We start from the raw sequence: 22,107 nt of genomic DNA on the forward strand, positions 1-22,107 counted from the left end.
CTTTTGAAAAATGTAGTATTACAGTGTGAAGCAATCACGGCAGCTTCTATAATTTTAGGTATTAAGAACTCGCAAGTGTCAACACACCATCGTCAGCTATTTTATATTCAATGGCGTTGACCACTGCAGTGCTACTTACACCATTATAAATAAAACACGCCAACGGACTTACAACGTCGACAGGTTTAATTATTTTTCTGTATTTTTTTTGACTTGCTTGAGGCACTTAGACTATAGTTGAAGTTGTTGGCGTTGGTATGTAGAACATTTTTCTATAAAAATGTCTTGACAACTTCGAAAACTCGTGAGTGACTGGCAAACATATTTGGATACATTTTAAATTAGGTATGCACATGTCATTACTGTTCACCAAGAACGTGACGTCCAAGTATAATGGAAGTAAACTAGACATCGCGAACCCGACAAGAAAATCTCTCTTATTTCCATTATTACTGTAGCTATTTCTATATATACCGAGTAATTATTCTCGAATTGCCGCCCTTTGGGTAACTGCCGCCCCCAAGCGACGCTCAATCTGCCTACCCCCACGGGACGTCACTGCATATTTGAAAGTAATACCATAGGTACAGCAAAATGACTTACTGTGGAGGTGTAGCCTGATGTCTGACATTGACGCAAAAAAGGACCTCAGTATTCTTACTAATTAACACAGTAGCCCGTTTCCATTACTTTTCTTGATCCAAAATAACACGGACATCACTAGGGTCAATTCCGTGTACAAGGCAATTAATTATTTACGATAATTGGTAACACACGGCACTGCGTTTTACTTGGTTCCAAATGCATTTTAACTTTTTATCCAATATTCTATAATATCGAGGGTTCAAATCCTGGGGTTATCGAAAAAAATCGTATGTTATGGTTGGACCCAGAGTATAGACCTAATAGGTTGAGTAAAAGTGGTTAAAATGCATTCCTCGTAAAAGTAAACAAGTTTAGTGTCCGCGGAAGCCCATATCATGATTTTCTAAGGATCGGACAGTTTGGACATTTGAAGAAAAGGCAATTCGTCTCATAAGCTAATTTCACGAATTGTAAAAACTTATTAATTACAACGTTTTTCTTATGCCGTATTCTTATTTGTCCGGTAAAAATCTTGCAATAGATTTTTAACTAACTTCCCGACTAGCTAGACACGATGCCAATGCATTTAAAAAAAATACTTTTAGCTATATTTAACTAGAATTGAATTCATTTTTAGTTAATTCTGTTTTGTACGAAATGTTATTTCGATACCATTATTGGTTGCTAGGGGGTCCTAGCAACTAAATTATTAATAAATAATATATACGTGCGTTACTATGGAAATCAATATGAAATGACATTTCATTATTCAGTATTTCTATCAAGTAAAATTTTTTTTGATCGTTTAAGCTAGTCAAGTCAAGTTTATATGATTCCTAACCCTTCCTAATTCCTATATGGTTATAACTTATTAAAAAAATATATATGTTTACCATTCTTCATTTTTCTCAGGGCATCAGGAACATTGTAGAGAAGGCAATTGCTGACATCTGGACCGTTTTGGCTGCACCGTTTGAAATTTTCAGCTGGAAAACAAACAAATAATTCATTAATATTGAATATTATTACAAATTAAACAATATCGTTTTTTACAATAATCCCCAATTAAGTACTAATCAATTGTGTCCGGAAATTTATACGTATGCAGTTGGCTATATAGTTTACGGTAAGATATTTTATCAGAAATATATGGCCGTATAGTATTGATATCAAATTCATGTTTAAATAAAACACTTAAAAAATCGTAATAAAAACCACCGGAATACAAGAAAAAGACAGAAGAAAATAGGTAAATAAATAAATTAAAAATTCAATCATATCGTATAATTTATAACAAATTCTGGTAGATGCACGTAAGCACATGAGTCGTACATATAAAATGTCTAATAATAATGACAGCATTATAATATATTTAATACAAATCAATGAATCATTTCGGAACATTATTGTCTGTAATGCTCTACGAACAACGCATCATTGTTTGACCTCAATGATACAAGGCCATCTCTTTCAGGCGAAATGCAATACGTACAATTAACAAGCATTATTGTACACTTAAATCTTTACATCGGAGGTGAACTGTTCTAAATGATATACGCACCTAGGGGATATAGCGTCACCGTTCAGGCAAAAGTCACCAACCCTGAAAATGGCAGTTTTGAGTTGAGTATGTCACCCGAAGCGTAAAATTATGTTCTTTAAGATGCAAAACTCACCTCGGTACATTAGTTAGTAAAATTTTGCTTAAATCCGAATTATTTGTTTTTCACTAAATGACTTTCGATAAAATCTTAACAAGCAAAAGTCATTATAGGTGAATAGACATTATTGACTCTATAAAAAAAAAATCCTTCGTTATAAATATACAAGCAAAAGTCACTATACTATGGATGGTGAGTTTTACTGATGCTTATTTTGGCTAAAATTGTTCAGATTATTAACAAGCAAAAGTCACCAAACCATAATTTGAGCTACCTTGCCTCCTTTAAAACCTTCCAGATGTTTTAATTAGCATCAAAAAGTAAAAGTACCTTAAAAAAATTATTAAGAAGACATGAGAAAATAATTTAATGTCGATAAAACCTTAAAAACATTAAAATCTGATTTTTCCTGCATTTTCAAACTTTCAAATTGCGATATCTCAAAACTATGTTTTTAGGGTTGGTGACTTTTGCCTGAACGGTGACGATAGATACATTATAGACTTCGTTACAGAAGGAAAATTAAGATCTGGTTGACCTCGTACAAAATTGAGAGATAATATCGACTAGGATTTAAATATATTTGGCGCCTAAAAGTGGAGGGTGGTAGTTTTGAACTCAAATCGCTCATCATTATTTAATCCTTTCCACGCGGACGGAACACCTATTGTACACTAATTAATAAGCCATTCCATATAATTAGCAAGTTATTTAAATGCGGTAATTAAAAGTAATTAAATGCTCCGCAGTCAACAAGTTAAATAACATCAATTATGTATTTGTTTTTATTATTACATTAAATTTATTAAAAAGGACATTTTGTTTACATAATTCAAAGCGTTCACAACATGACGTTTTTTTAAAGAACAGGGTACCTACTGTCACGACCTCGGACTTCGGGTCTTATACCTAGACTACCTTTTAGGGGTGTAGAGTGGCCTGAACACGCCCTTGGCCTCGTAGTCAAATAAACTGCACCGAGCCGCACCCTTGACCACCCAGAGGGACGTTTCTTTCCAGGAATAAGTCCCACGGCCCGTGTCTTAAGAGACTGAGGACACGGTTCGTGGAAGATCGGGTTCGAGTAAAGTACGCGAGATGATGAGTGATATTAGGCTTTTGCCATTTAACTGGTGTTACTTCGCGTGTTGTTAAAATATCATGTATAAAACTATTTAGTAAAATGTCTAGTTGAAAACGTATGAAAATTGTAATACCATGTGTAAAGAATGAATGAGAAAGATAACAGGTTGTACCAGAGGAATGAAAGAGTTGATAGAAAATAATTATAAATATGTAAACACGGCTATTCAAATGTACGCTCTGAAACGTCGATAAATCGGTTAGTATTCACTTTTTGGATACTAATCATGGGGCCCATTCAATAAGGAATTCCGTCAACTACGGTTTGACATCCAGATAAGGCCATTCGGAGAAGGTTCATGAAAATCTGTACTTTAAAATGAAGATTAATTGATTTGAAATTGACTTTTCTCCGAATATTTCAAGTCCTACATTTGCATTAGCACTGCTACCAGCTAATTACCATTGTAAAATAATCAGAAATTAACATAGAACAAAGCTATTAATTAATTAAAATTACGCGCTAAAATTGGCGGTAATTGAAATGTAACGAAAAAAATTCAAAATGTCCAAGACCCCCACTACCGCGGCCTCTTTCAGAGGATATAAAAACTCGATTTCTTCCCGCAAAAAAGCAGTTGCAACAAGGGATCCGACCTGGACTCCGCGCCAAGCATATATGTAAATTCCGTTACGCAAAGCTATGACGCGAGTCAGTAGAGAAAAAAGCCGATCATCGCAAAATCCACGTCTGGTGGTAATAAGAGAGAGATTGCATACAAAGATCCGTTCGGGCGGAATCATAAAACGTTGCCAGACAAGCTGTCGAGTCATCCGCGTGAAATTGTAGTAATGGGCGGCCATTTTGTGGGAATTATACAGCGAATAACCAACCGCCGTCTGTAATAAGACGATCTAGAGTCTAAGGTTTACTATAAGTTAGAATTAATAAATGCCTGTAATATAACTATAAACTGAATGTGATCGTTACGTGAATAAAGTGGGACAATACTACTTCTCCAGAGTTTTCTTATGTTTTTACACCTTGCCGAACACTGACAAAAAAATAAATAAATTATGATACCAGGGTTCGAATTGGACACCGTCTGAGCTAGACCGGAACCCTGGAATTATCACTACGTATAATAAAAATACAAAGTAAACAATAATCTTAGAAGAGGGAAATAAAATATTGTTAAATAGTAAATTTTAAGTTAATCACTTCAAATGTCGATGTCTCTGGGAAGTGCATTGGCTACTCTTGCAGCCCTCGCTAATGGTGCATGATAAACCAGCCACAAGGAAACGGTTTTCGTCATGGCCCCCACATCTTGTATTCAATCCATCCATTCCATCAATGGTATTCGAGGTCAAATAAAATTCAGTGTAGGTATATTTAGCGATTTCTTACCACATAAAATTATGGAGTTGTCGAGAATCTATCACTCAACACGTCACAACAACCGTATATTTTAAAATGGTAATAACTCTGAAGTAAGACTTTTTTTACTATTAGAGCGAATTTAAGATGTGTGTTTATGTCATTTATCTGGGCGACCCGTCACGCCGCCCCCCCCCCCCTGAGCCCGGGCCCCCAGGCTAGAGCCCTGATAGCGCCCCCCTTGTGGGAGCCATGGTTTTAATCCAGAAGAGGTCACGCAGGTAATATTGACAAGTGGCAACATTTTCAGAACATCGGGATTAGACGCCATCCCACATGAGACCAGGCAGAAAAGCTTTAACTATAGACACAGCCACACATTTTAAAATGTTATTAAACCTGACTTTCTTTAGAATCGGAGAAAAATTGTAATGTCTGTGTTTACCTCACTTAGTTTATTGACCCGCCATGGTTGGCTCACCCTTAGCCCGGGCCCTCCAGGCTAGAACCCTGTCAGTCCCCGCTCTTGTGGGGGGGGGGTATGTTCATAATGCAAGATTTCATAGTTATGCAACTTTCATAAGTGGCTCGATGTCAAAGGCGTTGGGAATCTAATACGACTGACTCAGGATAAGTAGATGTGCTCAAAGTTAAGGCCAGTTCGGATTAGTCGAGTATTTTGGTCGAGTGGCGAGTGATTTAGTTACCACTAAATGATTTAGTAACTGTAAAGTGTCCGAACACAGTACATTAATGAGTGACGTGTCAAAATGAACAGAGCACAACGTAACAAAGCAAGAATAAATAATTAACTATTGTTTTTATTCAACAAATAATTTACAAGATTTAGGATTGTAACATTTTTATTATTGAAGATACATAATTTAAAAACACTTCTGGGAAATATATAACCGATGGAAAAAAATCTTTTTTTATATAAAAATACGACACCCAGCAGGTTCGAACCTGCGTGATGAACCTGATTATGTATGTTCAAAAAATAAATAAGTTAATAATGGCTATATTAGAAGAATTGGAGATAGAAATTCTACGACAACTAATGAACTTGACTAAAGATAACATGTTCAGACTTGTCTCGTGGCTTGTTCAGTATTTAATGCGAGATTGTGGGGGCCGCTACTCGACCGAAAAATTAGAACAGAATGGATTGACTTGAAATGATTTTACTAACTTACTCTACTAAATCTGTCTGTTCGTACACGTTTAGTTACTAAATTAATCGCCACTCGACTAAATTACTCGACTAATCCGAACCGGCCTTTAGCCCAGGCCCCCATGGTAGAACCCTGTCAACCCCCACTATTGTGGCCTGTGGGGGCAATGCTCATAATGCAAGACTTTGTGGTTATGCAACTTCTGTAAGTGGCTCGATGTCAATGGCGTTGGGTATCTGATAGAACTGACCCAGGACAGGTAGATGTACTCTACTTAGTTACTAGTTAGTGGCCAAACTTTAATAGAGGGCGGCACCAAAATTCAAATTAGCGGATAGCGTCTAATAATAATGTAACCTCTGTCTGCCTGACTTTAAAATATTAAAATATGTTTGTTAATAGACTATTTCTAGCTTAGGGCGGCATTATTTTCGAACAGTCGGCTATAATTCTTGCTGCGGCCCTGCCCATTATAATAATATTGCCATACGAAACCTACATTCGCAAACCTTGCAAACGCGATTCTTTAAACAGAGAATAAATTATAATTTTGTAATAAATAAATAAACACAAAAGATGATACCTGCAATACCAAACTACGTTATTACAATAGATTATAGATGTATCACAATTATTATTTATCAAACCACATCGCATGCACAATACGATGAGCATGCATGCGTTTCCTATGTATATATTATCTTTGAATTTAATTAACCATACCTGGTAATCTATTTACCTATTTCCTACCTGTGCTATTCCTCCTAAGACGGTAGTGATTGATTTGCCATACTAATTAAAAATGCACGGCTGACTAGTTTTAATACAATATTCGATGCATGGCAAATTCTATAAAATATAAATACATCCGATCTTAGTACCTATACTATATTATTATTAGCTATATATATTTAGGTAAAAACAAAATTTGACGCATGGCAGTTATCTCATTTATTAAGGATCTTGGCATTACGTTTGACGTTATAAATGTTGGATTTCGTCATGAGTACTTCAATTGGTCTTTTCAGATGTTACGGCGTTACGCTATTAAAAAATCTTTATAATTCCTTACTTCGAAGCAGGCTTGAGAGTGGGTCTATTGTCTGGTCTCCGCATCCGTTGAAGTACGGTCTTATCTATCCTATCTAACGGAAGAGGGTTCAAAATATCTTTTATTTGAGGTTATATGAATAAGTATCTCTCTTAGTTATACTTGCATATTTTAATCAAAAAATAGAAGGAATCTATATTTAGCTACCATTATCTAATTTCAATTGGAAGACTTAATAACTGTGTTAAGTAAATCAAATCTCTTCAGATATTGATATATTCCACTTACGTGAGGGTTGAAGTTGAAGGCGGACGTTGTTTTGTATGTATATTTTTGTCTACTCATATGACACCTTCAATAATGCAAAAAGTATTGAAAAGTGGTAGTGGTAGCAATTCTTTCATAATATATCGCAGCGCCACGACAGCGGCCATGACACTTCAAGTTATAACTTCGCACTTTACGTCTTATTATTTACGTCCCAGTAAATCATGCACAAGCATTCGCATGATATTAAAACCATCATTTTAATTGAATATAAGTTATATCTCAAACAATCGTCAATAAAAATACTTATGAAGGAATCCTAAATAAACTGTAGTATTCTTCATCGTTGTCTAGGTACGAGTACGTACAATTACGAACGCGTGTGACGTTTTGTTTTTATTAATTCTTTGACGTGCAAACACGAACATGAATATTAAATTAAATAAAAAAGTAAATTGTTTACTCCCTTATCAATTAACCCGGCTCTGTATCTACCTGCATTAGGGATTGCAATACCGGTATTCAATTATTTATCGATACCGAAATACCGGTTTCAAAAATCCAAAATACCGGCATATACACGTTTATGTTTTTCCAAAATGAATACTATATTGTATAATAAATTTAGTATATAAGATTAATGCGGCCTAAACGCAAATATATTGACTGAAACCAACAAAGTTCAATAATAATTAAACAAAATCCCTCAAATATACTTATAGAATTGTCGCGATGAATTAACATATTATTATATCGAAAAAGAAAACATTCGTGGCATTTCCTGTGCCTGGACTTAATATATTGGTCACACTCGTGTATATTGTACGTAAAACGTTTCACCGTGGCACAGTTTACCATGAGCTTTCTTATTGGAAAGAGATGACCATATACTATACGGTCTCCAATTTCATTAGATTCAATATAAACATTCATTCGATTTTTATAGCTGATTTTATCAAAATTCAAGAATGAAAACCTAACCTAACCTAACCTAATAAATATTCCAGTATATCGGCTATTTTCAAAATTTATTTGCTGCTGGCTTCCTGCAAACCGACAAGAACCGTGTTTTATTTAGACATGAATTTTACGCCAGTACTAAACGACCCAAAGAGGTTGAACGGTCTTTAATATACGGCCATATTTTTCCGATACAACATTTCACGGTGGAGTGTGATACGGCGAAATGCATACGTACAAGTTTCCGGAGACGTAACATATTATTTTATTTGTAAACATTCTAGGAGTTAGATTATGATCTATACATATTTATAAAGGTTAAAATAATAAATGTAGATAGGTGCTTTAGGTTACTATAAAATTAGTGTTTTAAATAGATTTTAATATGTAGCTATATTAAGTACTTCTTTTTTCTATAATATGTTTTCACGAATACCGGTATTAATACCGGTATTTATTAAGAAATAACCGAAATACCGGTATTGAAACATTCTTTCGGTATTGCAATCCCTAACCTGCATAACATCATAATAAATATTATTACAATAAAAGTTAGAGACGTAGTTACCTTATTGTTAAGTAAAAATATGTTAATAATCAGTTATTATAAACAAGTAAATTTACATAGAATAAAGCATAATAATATGCATGCAGAATATTATTATTGATTAATAAAAAAAATAACAAAGAAACCATAATAATTTAAGGATCATAAAAAATATGACAATGTGGACCTTAATTATATATTACGTTGTACCTGTTTCATACCTGCCATAAAATTATAATTTATAATATCTCAATCCTTTCGACGCGCACATATAAATTTATTATTAACTTATTAATTTATTTTATTAACTTATTAACTTATTAATTTATTATTAACTACATATTATATTATGTAAAAATTTGATTTTATATTTCCCCATAGTCACAGCATGTGATTCCTCGACATTTTTCTCGTTTTTCAAGGTTCAAGAATATTTTCTTCTCGTGATTTCGAGACTGGTTTATAGATTTCTCGAGAAAACAAACAAATATATTTATTTATTTTTTAACTCGTTTGGCACAATTAATGTTTTGTCGAGTTTTCCGTTTGAGAACATTTTCTAGCGATTTTTTTAACTGCAATTAGATTGAGGGATTGTTTACTCAGACGTAGTACAGATAATAATTTATACTTGTTTCTCGCACTAATACTTACATGCAGTAGCGAAGGGTGGAGGTAGGCTGTTAAGATACGACATAAATAGTGCACACTAAGCTTGTCAATCATACGTATTTGTTTTCATTGAAATAATACTACAAGAACTAAAATTGCAGATAGTGTTAGTTTTAAAAATTCAATTAAACCCTGTGTGAACCAAGCCTGAACCAAGCCATAATAGATAATAGTCAAAAACAATAAGTCTATCTATAAAATATCTAAAATTAATTATGCCATTAAATCAAACATAATTTTATACAAGTACTTATATTCTATTATGGCTTGGTTTGGCAGGATTTAATGAATTTAAAAAAATAGCTAACACCAATCTGTAACATGAGTATTCTTAATTTACGAAAACAAATAAGTATGACATATGAAAAAATGTGCACTATTTCAGTGGTTAACTTTCAAACTGGACATGTCCATATATGCCGAAAATGAGTTATTATCGGAATATCATTCTATAACCTCATACACATTTTGTTGACTTTCAAAAATAGCCACAAAACACCAATTTTATATTGAAAAGGGGTTTCAAAAAGTAGGTTGACATTCAAATAGGAATACTTCCAACGTTGTTGACATTCGAAATGAGACATGACACTTTCAGCTAATGGCGGGACTGTATTGAGTCACGTGACCAAGTATGTTGTCATACAATCTGACAGTTTAGTTTTTGTCGCGTGCGTGTTTTTGCTCTGTGCTTTTATTTGAAAAGTTAATTTATCTCTGAGGAGTTAATAGTGGACATGTCCAGTTTTGAAAAATAACCACTGATTTATGTCGGATCTTAATACAAACACACCCTCCAAACTAAACCCCTCCCCCGCACCACACTCGGTCTTAATCGAACGTATCACGAGGCACTACGTTGTTTGATGTGAAGCATCTGTACAGTTGTTTACACCTGGTAATGTCCCAGAAGCAGTTACCCGAGACTGACGTCGCCATGCTCTCAAGTGAACTTTGACTGATTTTACTCTCATCTAATGCAGAGTGCCGGGGAGATAGAAGGCACAAGGAAATTAACAAAAAATAAAGGAATTTAATAAATATAACAAAAAAAAACTATACTAATCATACATACAGCAAAAGTTATGAGAAGAGATCTTCACGCCCGCAGTAAGACGCCGAGGTTTTTTAAATTCAAGATAATTTTGTGTTTTGTGTGCCACTTTGTGGCGACCATGTCGGACGGCCCGATGGGCCCAACAACCGGTTGGACTGACTCGAGTCAGATCTTTACAGCATACCTCCACCGCTCCACCACTGCCTATACGGGCTAACAAGTCGAATACTAATGCCTAATGCTTATTACAAATTCGGCATGTTTACACGTGGCAGTGCGTGTAGTGATACTGTGTGTTAGCACAAAGCCCGTGTAAACAAGCCTTAACTCATTTAGTGCCAACACTGCGACAGGCGCGTTTGCGTAAGTTGGCCATTATATATAATTAACATGATATTTAAATGTGTGGTAATTAAATATTAATTAACAGGTAGCAGTGATTGTGTTAAGATAGAAAAAATACCTTTAATACCTGATACATGTTCGCGAAATTCTCAAGTTGGTAGGTACCCATCTTTACCATTACGTTTGTTATGCAAAGCGTTACGTTTACCTGTAGTTTATTTTAAATATCACTTATGATGAAGACGTAACTTTCAATTTCAAGTAAAGAGCCGCTGCGTTACGTAAACACCACACGTCTGAATTAAATAATGAGTACAAATAATGCATAACATAACCTACAAAATATATTGTCGTTTTGCACACAAATGTCTGATTAGTGATGATTGTCTTTGAGGACCGGAACATTGTTTGGATTATTGATTGATTAAATTTCTCTTCAACGGCTTGTTCGTTTACTAGGTGTGAGGAGATTATAACATTTTTGCTTAATATTGCTGTATAAAATAATATAATAACAGTAACTCCATTGCTAAGCGGTGGTCATACGTAGAGTTGGGTTTCGGGAATTTCCCGACGGGAATTCTCGAGAAATTTTTGAGATTTTTCATCCCGAATCTCGAGAATTGAAATTCTTAACATTTCGGGAAATCCCGGATCTCGGGATTCAGGATTTCTTTATTATCAAATATTAATTGAAAAAACGATTTTCTATATTAAAAAAGTGGACAGGAAACACAAAACGTTCAAAGACTGAGCGGGGCATTTAACACAATTAAGCCAACGTCGACTCAAAATGAGCGCAATTTTTGCAACATTAGGGAATTTTGTGTCTCAAAGGCGTAGGTACGCCATTGTCATACGCAGCGATTGATAGTCTGGGTTTTTTGAAATCCTATTTTAATATGTAATGTTTTGAATTATTTTCTTTTCCTACTTCTTTTTTGTTTGTCTTATTACATAAATAAAAAAAATTATATATTTTGGAATTTGTCTGTTTTTACGCTGATTTTAGATTTTTTATTGGTTTTTTTTTAAATTTCTTCATATCTCGAGAATTCCTTTCTGGAAATCCCGAATTTCGAGAATTCAAAATATCATCATTTCGGGAAATCCCGAATCTCGAGATTGAGATTTTCTCGGGAAATACCCAACCATGTAAATAAAAAGGGAGGAGAAGAAGAGTAATGGTAAATTACAATGTTCGATCCTAATTGGAGCCTACGGCCCTCCACAGACTTGAAGCTGTATTTTTCTTCTCCCTTAGGCATAAAGCCCACCAAAAAAGCGTTCGGTGAAAAAAGCCCCCTCCCACACGCGCATTACCCTTCACCTATGTAATAAGAGGCTCAAGGAGCACAAAATAATTATTATTATCAGCGTCTCTCATAACAAAGCAATAAAAATATTATTAAATTTCTCGGGGCTTGTAATTAATATCGGACACGCAATAACTAAACAAAGAGTTCATTGTTCTTAAATAATGGATTCTCGCCCGTCTATCGACGACACTTCGAGGAGCGTGATTTTGCTTGCTATGAATGAATAGACTACGTTGGATTTTTGTTAATTCGTATCGCTGAGAAGCCAAAACGGTGACTCATGGGGTAGGCGGGCACAAAGCGTCGTCAAATCCAGTGTGCGCTGGCGTATTTGATTATGTTGTATTTTCGATGATTCACATAGAAAATGCGCGAGCGCCCCGTAAGTCTGCTTTAGTGTACTTTATGCCTCACGGGTGTGAATTAATTGTGATCAGTGATCACCCTTCAATTCAGCGTGTCCGGGAATTTGTACGTATGCAGTTCGCCGTATCACACTTCACCGTGAAAATAATGTTGTATCGGAAATATATGGTCGCATAGTAAAGACCGTCCAATCTCGTTGGGTCGTATAGTAATGAGATAAATTCATGTCTAAATAAAACACGGTTTTTGTCGGTTTACAGGAAGCCAGCGGCAAACAATTTTTGAAAATAGCCGATATATTGAATTATTTGTTAGGTTAGTTTAGGTTTGAGTAGGTTAGGTTTTAATTTTTGAATTCGTGAATTTTGCCAAAATCAGAGATGACCATATGGAATACCTACATAGGTAATTTGACATCTAACTTCCATAACATATTAAAATATTTTAATTTGTATGGCGAGCAATTTGGAAAAAAAATGACTGCCTAAATAAACGTCAACAATGGGTGCGGGAATTCGAAATTTTGTGATCTTTTTCAAAAACTCCACTTTTTCTATAAAAATTGTTGCATGCAGCAGTGATGTCCTGTGGGGTTGGGCAGGTGATGCGATGCTTAGGGGTGACAAAATAGAAAGCGCAGCAAATGAAGGAACTAATACAATCATTCCAACTTTTAAAATTTTGAAAATTAGCGACACCAAATGTTTTTTTTTCAAACTAAAACGTCGCATTCCAGCAGTGTGCGGAGGTCCATTAGGTAATGTGTGTTTTGTGAATACATCGACATCGCATCGACATATTCGACGCGTTACAGTCGAGATAAGTTTAAATGTGGGAGCCGGCTAGTGGTACTTTGCTTAGGGACGTCGTTGGCTTTCGCAGTCAGCTAAGAGCGAAATCGGGATCGGACGTCTTGCACAGGGTCTAGGACGATTTGGCACCGCGAACTGGCCTCCGCCGATTGGCCTCCGGTTATTGGCCGCCGGTACAATTGGACACCGACCCAATTGGCCTCCGGGACGATCGAACGCCGGTACAATCGGGCGCCGGCCCAATTTGACACCGGCCCAACTGGCCGCCGGGAGATTGGACACCGCTGAATAAAATGCGCAAAGGAAAAGACCTACGTAACGACTTCGTAGAGAAAGTAGACACGACACTTTAATAAATGCTTCTATCTACTTAGTGGTTGTACCTAATACATTTTGCGCTTAATATATTTTTATTATGATAGATAATAATTATTATTCATGCTTTATGCTGTTTATAAAAGAAAAGAATTCTTTTTTCGCCAGAACTTGAAGATGTGCATAATTAAGTAATTTTTGTGTATACCTACCTATTCATATTAAAAACAACAAATATTAATAATGAATTAATTAGTTAAAATATTGTCTTTCGGCGTTTTCTCGATTTCATGTTATTATTATTGAACTTTATATGTGTACCTATATCACCCGTAAATAATTATTTTGAAGATTATGAAATTACAAACAATATAAGTAGGTAAACTACTTGAAAGGTATATACATATTACATTAGATATTATGTTGACAAAGCGAATTTGTAACTTTATTGGAAGTTTTAGTCATTTTTATTTAAGTATAGTATATATATGATGTTTATAAAAATAATGGAATTCTTTCCTCGTCTTTTAAAGATGTGCACAATTAAATTTACGTATTTTTATTTATATTTACCAATCTGTAGGTGTCCCTATAAAGGGGATAATTAAGTATATGTTATGCGAAACTCAAAGCGAGGAAAAACACCAAATAAAAACAGTAACCAAAATATATGTATTCGTATATGGTATTTTTTTAAAGTTTATTAAATGTATATGATTTAAAATACAACCATAAAACACTAAAGCTATTGATATTTATTTCGTCGTGTGTTTTTTATTTTTTTGCCTGTTTCTAGTTTATTAGTTAAATTGAGCCAGTTTGAATGAAAATAATATTCTTTCAGACTTTTCTTAAATTAAAACAATACATTTTAAAGTGTGTTTTAGGGTAAATAAAAATATCTTTAAATATTTAAGAAAATAATCTGCTGTAAATATTTCAGTAGGTTGATGGATAAATATGTAAAGTAACCTTATAGTAATTAATAATATTCACTATTTGCTAAGTCATATTTTTATAATAATACTTACATATGAATTTCTTTAACGGTATTAACTCACAGTAAAGCCTTGATGAAAAGACAGTACCTATATTAAATAATAAAATAAAATAAAACATAATATTATGCAGTGCTAATCAAAATTGATAAATAAAACGACAATTATATTAATACATTTATTTTCAATGACAACCTATTTTAGACAATACATTTTAATAATATAAAAACAAAATGCAGTTCATAAATACACATCGTATGGGTATTTTATAATCCTACTTATGATATTTAAATAACATAATATACGTACATATTCAAAAAACCTCATAACAAAATAACATACGAAAACTACACAAAATATTTATTACTTTCCATAAAAATAAAGGAATAAATGGAGGAACCTAATAATACAATATTAGGTACCTTCCTACCTATCTACCTAAAACTTGTAATGTAAATACACTTTTAATATATTCTACCTAACCGAATATTTTACTACTTTTCTTAATAACCTCTCAAAAATTCAACATACCTATATATTTGAATGTAAGTAAACTAAACGAATAAATTTTAATGGATTGAAGTTTTGTACTTTTCCATTTGAGTCGTTTTTTGCGACCCGAGTTTCGCCTTTCGGCACCTTCGGGCACTATGTGCATTTACCAAAAGGTAAATACACACTGTCGATGAATACAGTTAATAATTCTAACTTATATAATAAAGTAATACAATAAATTCGGTTAAACTTTATTACCTACCATTAAGTTCACAATAAAAATATAACAAACAAATTATGAATAGTTGAAGTGTTTGTAAAAAAAACCCTACCTTCTCACTAATAATACATTCGATATGAGTATTAATCGTCAAAACATAATAATAAATCATTAGTAAATGTAATCAATAAAAATACTTACTACACTCAAGAGGTGTAAAATTGTCAATTCTGGGAACATAGCAACGTATTGGGAATTAAACGGAGGTTACTAATGAGATAGCTATATCAATAATATCAATCTTGTGAAACAAATATTCGATATTATTCTTACATGCTACTTTTTTCCACTTCACTTCAAATACTTCAACTAATCATAATTTATTTGTTAATTTTTTATTATTATTTATTGTTATATTTTTTATTGTGATCATTGACCTAATAGGTAGGTGATAAAGTTTTTACCTACTTTATTGTATGAATTTGTTATATAAGTTAAAATTGACTGCATTCGTTGTCAGTGTGTGTTTACCATTGGTGAGTGCGCATAGTGCTTGAAGATGCCGAAAGGCGAAACTAGGGTCGCAAAAACGACTCCCTTGATACGTACCCTCGATCGATAGTAATAATATTATAAAGAGATAAAGCACAAAGATTAATCTTGAATTACAAATGAATCAAACAAAACTTAAGTTCAAATCTCAGAATTATCGACTTAAGTTTATTGCAGAATCAAAGAAATAATATTATCTGTCCTATGTAATATTACTAACAACAGAACCATACTATAGGAAAAAGCGTATGACACAAAATAATTTTAATACTTAAGGGGGGACATGCTCGTCGAAGGTCAAAATTGAGTTTTTATTGTATTTTCAAACCATGATCCTGGACACTCTTTAAACGTTGTAGATAATCTATTTATATAATTTTGAAGCCTTATTATCCTAAATAGTTATTTTAAACATTTGATGACTGCATAAAGTATTTTTGTTGCATAAAATAGTATTCTTTTAAACCTCTCGCTCTAATGTTTTAGAATATAGTCATATTTCGGTACATAACTGTGCAGTGGTGTTAAGATTTTTTACGTTTATTAATTTTTAAGCGCATTTATGAAACCATTAGTATAATTTATTTCGAGATAATTTTTGTAAAATATTCACGATAAAAAATTATATTCATAATCTCTGTGATCCCAAATTTGACAAGAATTAGGCATTTTATTATTCAAAAAATCGGCAAGATTAACACATTTGAAGATGATTTTAAAGATATTTATTATAAGCTATGTCTTTGAACATTCAAGTGTGATAAACATTTTATGAATAATGATTGCTTTATAATAATTATTGACCTAAGAATAAGGTAGTGTTTTTTTGAAATACGCCATTTCTTTTGTCATTCCCCAGTGGTTAAGCTACAACATACGGCCGTAGCCATAAATTGACAAACTATACTTGAAGTACGGAGTAAAATGATATTGACGCGCGTGTTTGAACATGTACCTAACCGATTTTTTTTTATTTTTTTTTAAACGGTACATGTTCAAACACGCGCGTCAATATCATTTTACTCCCTACTTTTAGTACTTATTTTGTCAATTTATGGCTACGGCCGTATGTTGTAGCTTAACCACTGGGGAATGACAAAAGAAATGGCGTATTTCAAAAAAACACTACCTTATTCTTAGGTCAATAATTATTATAAAACAATCATTATTCATAAGATGTTTATCACACTTGAATGGTCAAGAACATAGCTTATAATAAATGTCTTTAGAATCATCTTAAAATGTGTTAATCTTGCCGATTTTTTGAATAATAAAATGCCTAATTCTTTTCAAATTTGGGATCACAGAGATTATCAATATAATTTTTTATCGTGAATATTTTACAAAAATTATCTCTTAATAAATTATACTAATGGTTTCATAAATGCGTTTAAAAATTAATAAACGTAAAAAATCTTAACACCACTGCACAGTTATGTACCGAAATATGACTATATTCTAAAACATTAGAGCGAGAGGTTTAAAAGAATACTATTTTATGTAACAAAAATACTTTATGCAGTCATCAAATGTTTAAAATAACTATAAAGGATAATAAGGCTTCAAAATTATATAAATAGATTATCTACAACGTTTAAGGAGTGTCCAGGATCATGGTTTGAAAATACAATAAAAACTCAATTTTGACCTACGACGAGCACGTGGGCCGTTAATAGAAAAATAGGTACATAATACAAGTTGAGATATAATATGCCTGCACATAGTGAATGATGGAAGTTGTCTTATACATTTTTTTACTTCGGTTCTTCGGTTTTTAATTCGGTTATCAGCACCTTTAAATGATTGTATTTCTGAGGTCTTTCTTTGTTCATTACATTAGAATCTACTAAATAAATAATATCTATACCTTAGAAGCAGATGGGCGCAACTGCCATATTCTCAATTTTTGTCAAAGAGCAAAAAAACAATTATATTTTTGATGAATGTCTATAACTAATAAGAGCTAAAAACATAAGCAAAAGGCGATCCACTTTTCTGTAAATTTAATTCATTAAAGCACTGTTAGAAAAAAATTAAACGTTTAATTAAATTTAGAATATAAACTAAATTATTATTAAAATAATCAGTAAGGATTTGCATCATATTGCCACTTACAATGATCAAAGAAAATGTCTATGACGAGGATTATACATTTTTTTATTCTACCATATTTAGCTGTTATGAAAATTTGCCCCGAAAATATACTCCGAAATTATGGTCTATGTATACAAAGGTAAATAATCATTAGGTATTTTTTAAACATCTCAAAATACTAATACTAAGTAGATAATGCAAAAGTTAAAAGCATTAACCCTACAGCTGAATGAATCTAGATCAGTGATGGCGAACCTGTGATACTAGTGTCACGCGAGATGATTTTTCATGGCACGCGAATGTTTTATTTTGAAAAGAGAAAAAACCTACAATAATTTAATAATATACAAGAAAGTTTTGCAAATAAATTAATGTTCTTATAAGTAAGCTTATAATATTAAAAAATGATGACGACAGAGCAATGTTTTTTTCGGTTTTTAATATTATTTTTACCAATCAACGAAAGTCAGGCAAAAATGACAGATTAAAAATAAAAATATTCATCCAACAATGATGACAACTTGGTGAAATTTATTGGCAGTCATTCAAATATAAACAGCTGCTTATTATTATACCTCAAATATAATCGCTAAAAACGGAAAACCGCTTAATTAGTGATAGGGAATGTAATAATATGAAAGAAGCGTTGCTAAAATGCTTCCACGATCTCCTTGAAATTTTGAAAACAAGGAAAAAAATATTGAACGAATAAAAGATTAGCCTTCGGCTAGAAACACAGTGAAAATAGAATCTCAAGAACTCAATTATTATCTTTAAACTTTTTCAATAGCATTCTTAAAAACTGTTTTTCATTTTTTTTCTCATGAATCTCGGTATGTCAGACAGTCGAACAATAATAGGGAAATTTTGGCCCACGTACGTAAAAAGGTTTGCCAACCCTGATCGAAATAATACTATTAAACCTATTTTTTCTCAACAAAAGGGGTTTTCAAACTGTGTTCACTCGTATAATTCTGTTTAATATAATATTTCTTTTATTTATTATGTTAACTGTAAATTCATGGTGGAAATGAATTATATTATTGATTTAATTTAATAAAACGCAATTTTTATCGTACTGACTAGACTAGCCTCTGGGTGGACGAAACCGGTTGCAGTTTAAAAAGGTTCATGTGATTGGGTCATCGATATATTTAATAATATGTTTACTGTTAAATTCTACTTTTTAAGTCATAATTTGTGTTATACTAATTATTTAATTTATAAATACATGCTGCAATATAATCAGTCAATGTCGATTTAATGATTTATTTTCTTGCAAACTCAATAATTACCCAGTATTATTTAACCTAACTAAAAAAATACGACATTCAACAGGATTCGCGTCCAGATGCGTGCTCTGGCCACTAAGCTATACGAGTCCTATCTACTTGTATCAAAGTGAGCTAATGCTTTTATAATTCTCTCTGAAGCACTTTCTAAATTGCGTTACTTATTGGCAATCGGCTTTTGTATTTTAAATCAAAGTAGGTATTGAATTATCGATTTCAGGATCACTCCAATGTTTTATATTATATTTTGCTGATATTTTTGGACGAATTCACTGGACAGCCGGCTCTTAGACTGTTAACCGATGAGTTAGACATTTTTCGAAATTTTTGTCCTATTAAAAATATTTTTAAAGCTATTATAAAATTTTGTATAATTCTCATGACAAAGGCCAATCATTTTTTAACCCCTGATCGAGCTAATGAGGTAGTTAGATCAGATTATTTTTAAATATCTGGGGCTTTCCCACGTACCCAGGTATTTCCACAGATAAATTAAAAATAATTTCCTATTACAAACATCGGCTTCCTAGTGATTAATATAATAGGTATTATATATTTCGACGTAGTTACACAAAACAATACAACTCATAAAATATAAATCCATGCTTGGTGAAATGTTTCACCAGTCAATATAATTTTTTTTCCTAGATTATTTATTTTCTTATTATCTTCCCAAGTCATGTCACCATTCTGTATCCACCATATATATAATGTGTGGATGGTTTTTAGTAGCCTTGGTCAGGTGACAGGTGGTGGTATTGACTTTTTTTGTCAAAGAGGATATATTATAATTATTAAGTTTACACTGCTACTTATTACTATTTTGTTTTACTGTTTTTGTTATATTATACGTATTCATATTCCAACAGTGAATTTTCCATTTGTGAGATTTTCTTCAGAAATAAATATTTATCTTCTTCTTCTTATTGTGCCATCCCCTAGTGGAGGTCGGACACCATCAAGGCAATATTAGCTTTGTCGTCTGCTACCTGGAATAGTTCAGTGGAGATGCACTCGTACTAATCACGGAGGTTTTTAAGCCACGATATGCGGCGCCGTCCTCTGCTACGCTTACCATTGATCTTTCCTTGAATGATAAGTTGGGGAATACTGTACTTTTGTCCTCTCATAATGTAGCCGATGTACTGTAGTTTCCTGGTTTTAATACTACGTAGAACTTCTTGGTCCTTTCCCATTCGATTGAGAATTTCAACATTTGTCACTCTGTCAGTTCAAGAAATTTTGAGGATGCATCTATACAGCCACATCTCGAAAGCTTCAAGTCTCCGTAACACCTCTTGGCTTAGCGTCCATAATAATGTTTATAATAATACTCGTATATTAATGTTAGCCATACTATTTATCTTTCAACAAAAATATGTGTACACATTTTAAATTAAAGGTGAAATTTTTAACATATGAACATTTCGACTTAAATTAATATCTAGTACACTCTACTCCAGTTATTTTAAAAATAATGTAAAAAAATATACCACACTATGAAAAAATATTCATTTACCTATGCACCGTGCTGAATTTTTCGAGTCAACTTTTCTTGAAATTTAAATAATGTGAGTTAGCGCGTTTTTTATAAAATACGTTTAGTAATAAAAATAGAATAAGCAATTTTAACCCGAAGATACCTAACACCTATTTCAAACGATAGTCTATTGACAATAATATGCACCTACATACAAATTCGCTTTGTCAACATAATATATCATAATGTAGGTACAGAATACATGTAGGTACTGAATACGGTATAGTTTGTTAATTATTATAGACTTATTTTATTTATTACGTAAACGCCTTGATTAATATAAATTGTACCTAATTATTAAAGATCGATTGACCAAAACATTTCAAACAATAATATAATATATAATGTAATATGTAGGTACCTTTCAAGTATTTTACCTACTTATATTGTTTGTCATTTCATAAACTTCAAAATACTTATTTACGGATGATGAATAAATATAAAGTTCAATTATAATAACACGAAATCGAGAAAACGCCAAAAAACATTATTTTCACTAACCAATTCATTATTAATATATATATTTTTTTAATATGAATAGGTAGATATACACAATAAATTACTTACTTAATTATGCACATCTTCAAGTTCTGACGAGGAAAGAATTCTTCTCTTTTTATAAACAGCATAAAGCATAAGTAATAATTATTATCAATCATAAGCGAAAAATGTATAAGGTACAATCACTAAGTAGATAGAAGCATATTAAAGTGTCGTGTCTACTTTCTCTACCAAGTCGTTACGTAGGTTTTTTCCTTTGCGCATTTAATTCAGCCGTGCGGCGTCCAATCTCCCGGCGGCCAGTTGGGCCGGTGTCCAATTGGGTCGGCGCCCGATTGTACCGGCGTCCGATCGTCCCGGAGGCCAATTGGGTCGGTGTCCGATTGTACCGGCGGCCAATAACCGGAGGCCAATCGGCGGAGGCCAGTTCGCGGTGTCAAATCGTCCCATTCCCTCTTGCACAGAATAATTTTAATCAATTTGACTACAATATCGTTAACTTTGAAAAGACCCGATATATATTAGCATTTTGGTAATGGTATATATATGAAAATAATACATGACAGACCTGTTTTGATTCGCATTATTTAACGAATTAACACGGCCTCCATCAATAGTCACCACAAAAACCTGTCCGCGTTTAAAAACAAAAATATTCTTGAAAATGCAAAAAGAGGCTTAAATGATAATTGGTAACAATTAATAAATACCTAAGGTATGACCTTTTTGAAAGTCATATAAATAGAACACTATTCATCCAATAAATAACACAGTGGGTTAGGTTAGGTTAGGTTAGCCTTATAGTGCGTGTTTATTACC

The 22,107-nt window shown here is 32.9% G+C and overlaps 1 protein-coding gene across 1 annotated transcript in view; it reads right to left on the reverse strand.

Moving 5' to 3' along the window:
* Nucleotides 1–22,107, reverse strand: part of LOC147069466 (protein takeout-like) — a 64,116-nt gene that overhangs the window by 17,462 nt on the left and 24,547 nt on the right. The window contains exon 2 of the mRNA XM_085950199.1: nucleotides 1,479–1,571. Within this exon, the coding sequence (XP_085806325.1) occupies nucleotides 1,479–1,571 (93 nt within the window). The remainder of the gene's footprint in view (nucleotides 1–1,478; nucleotides 1,572–22,107) is intronic.

Source organism: Rhyacophila brunnea, unplaced genomic scaffold, assembly GCF_057557595.1.
Source record: "Rhyacophila brunnea isolate RB1 unplaced genomic scaffold, BYU_Rbru_1.0 scaffold_23, whole genome shotgun sequence".
Taxonomy (NCBI): Eukaryota; Metazoa; Arthropoda; class Insecta; order Trichoptera; family Rhyacophilidae; genus Rhyacophila; species Rhyacophila brunnea.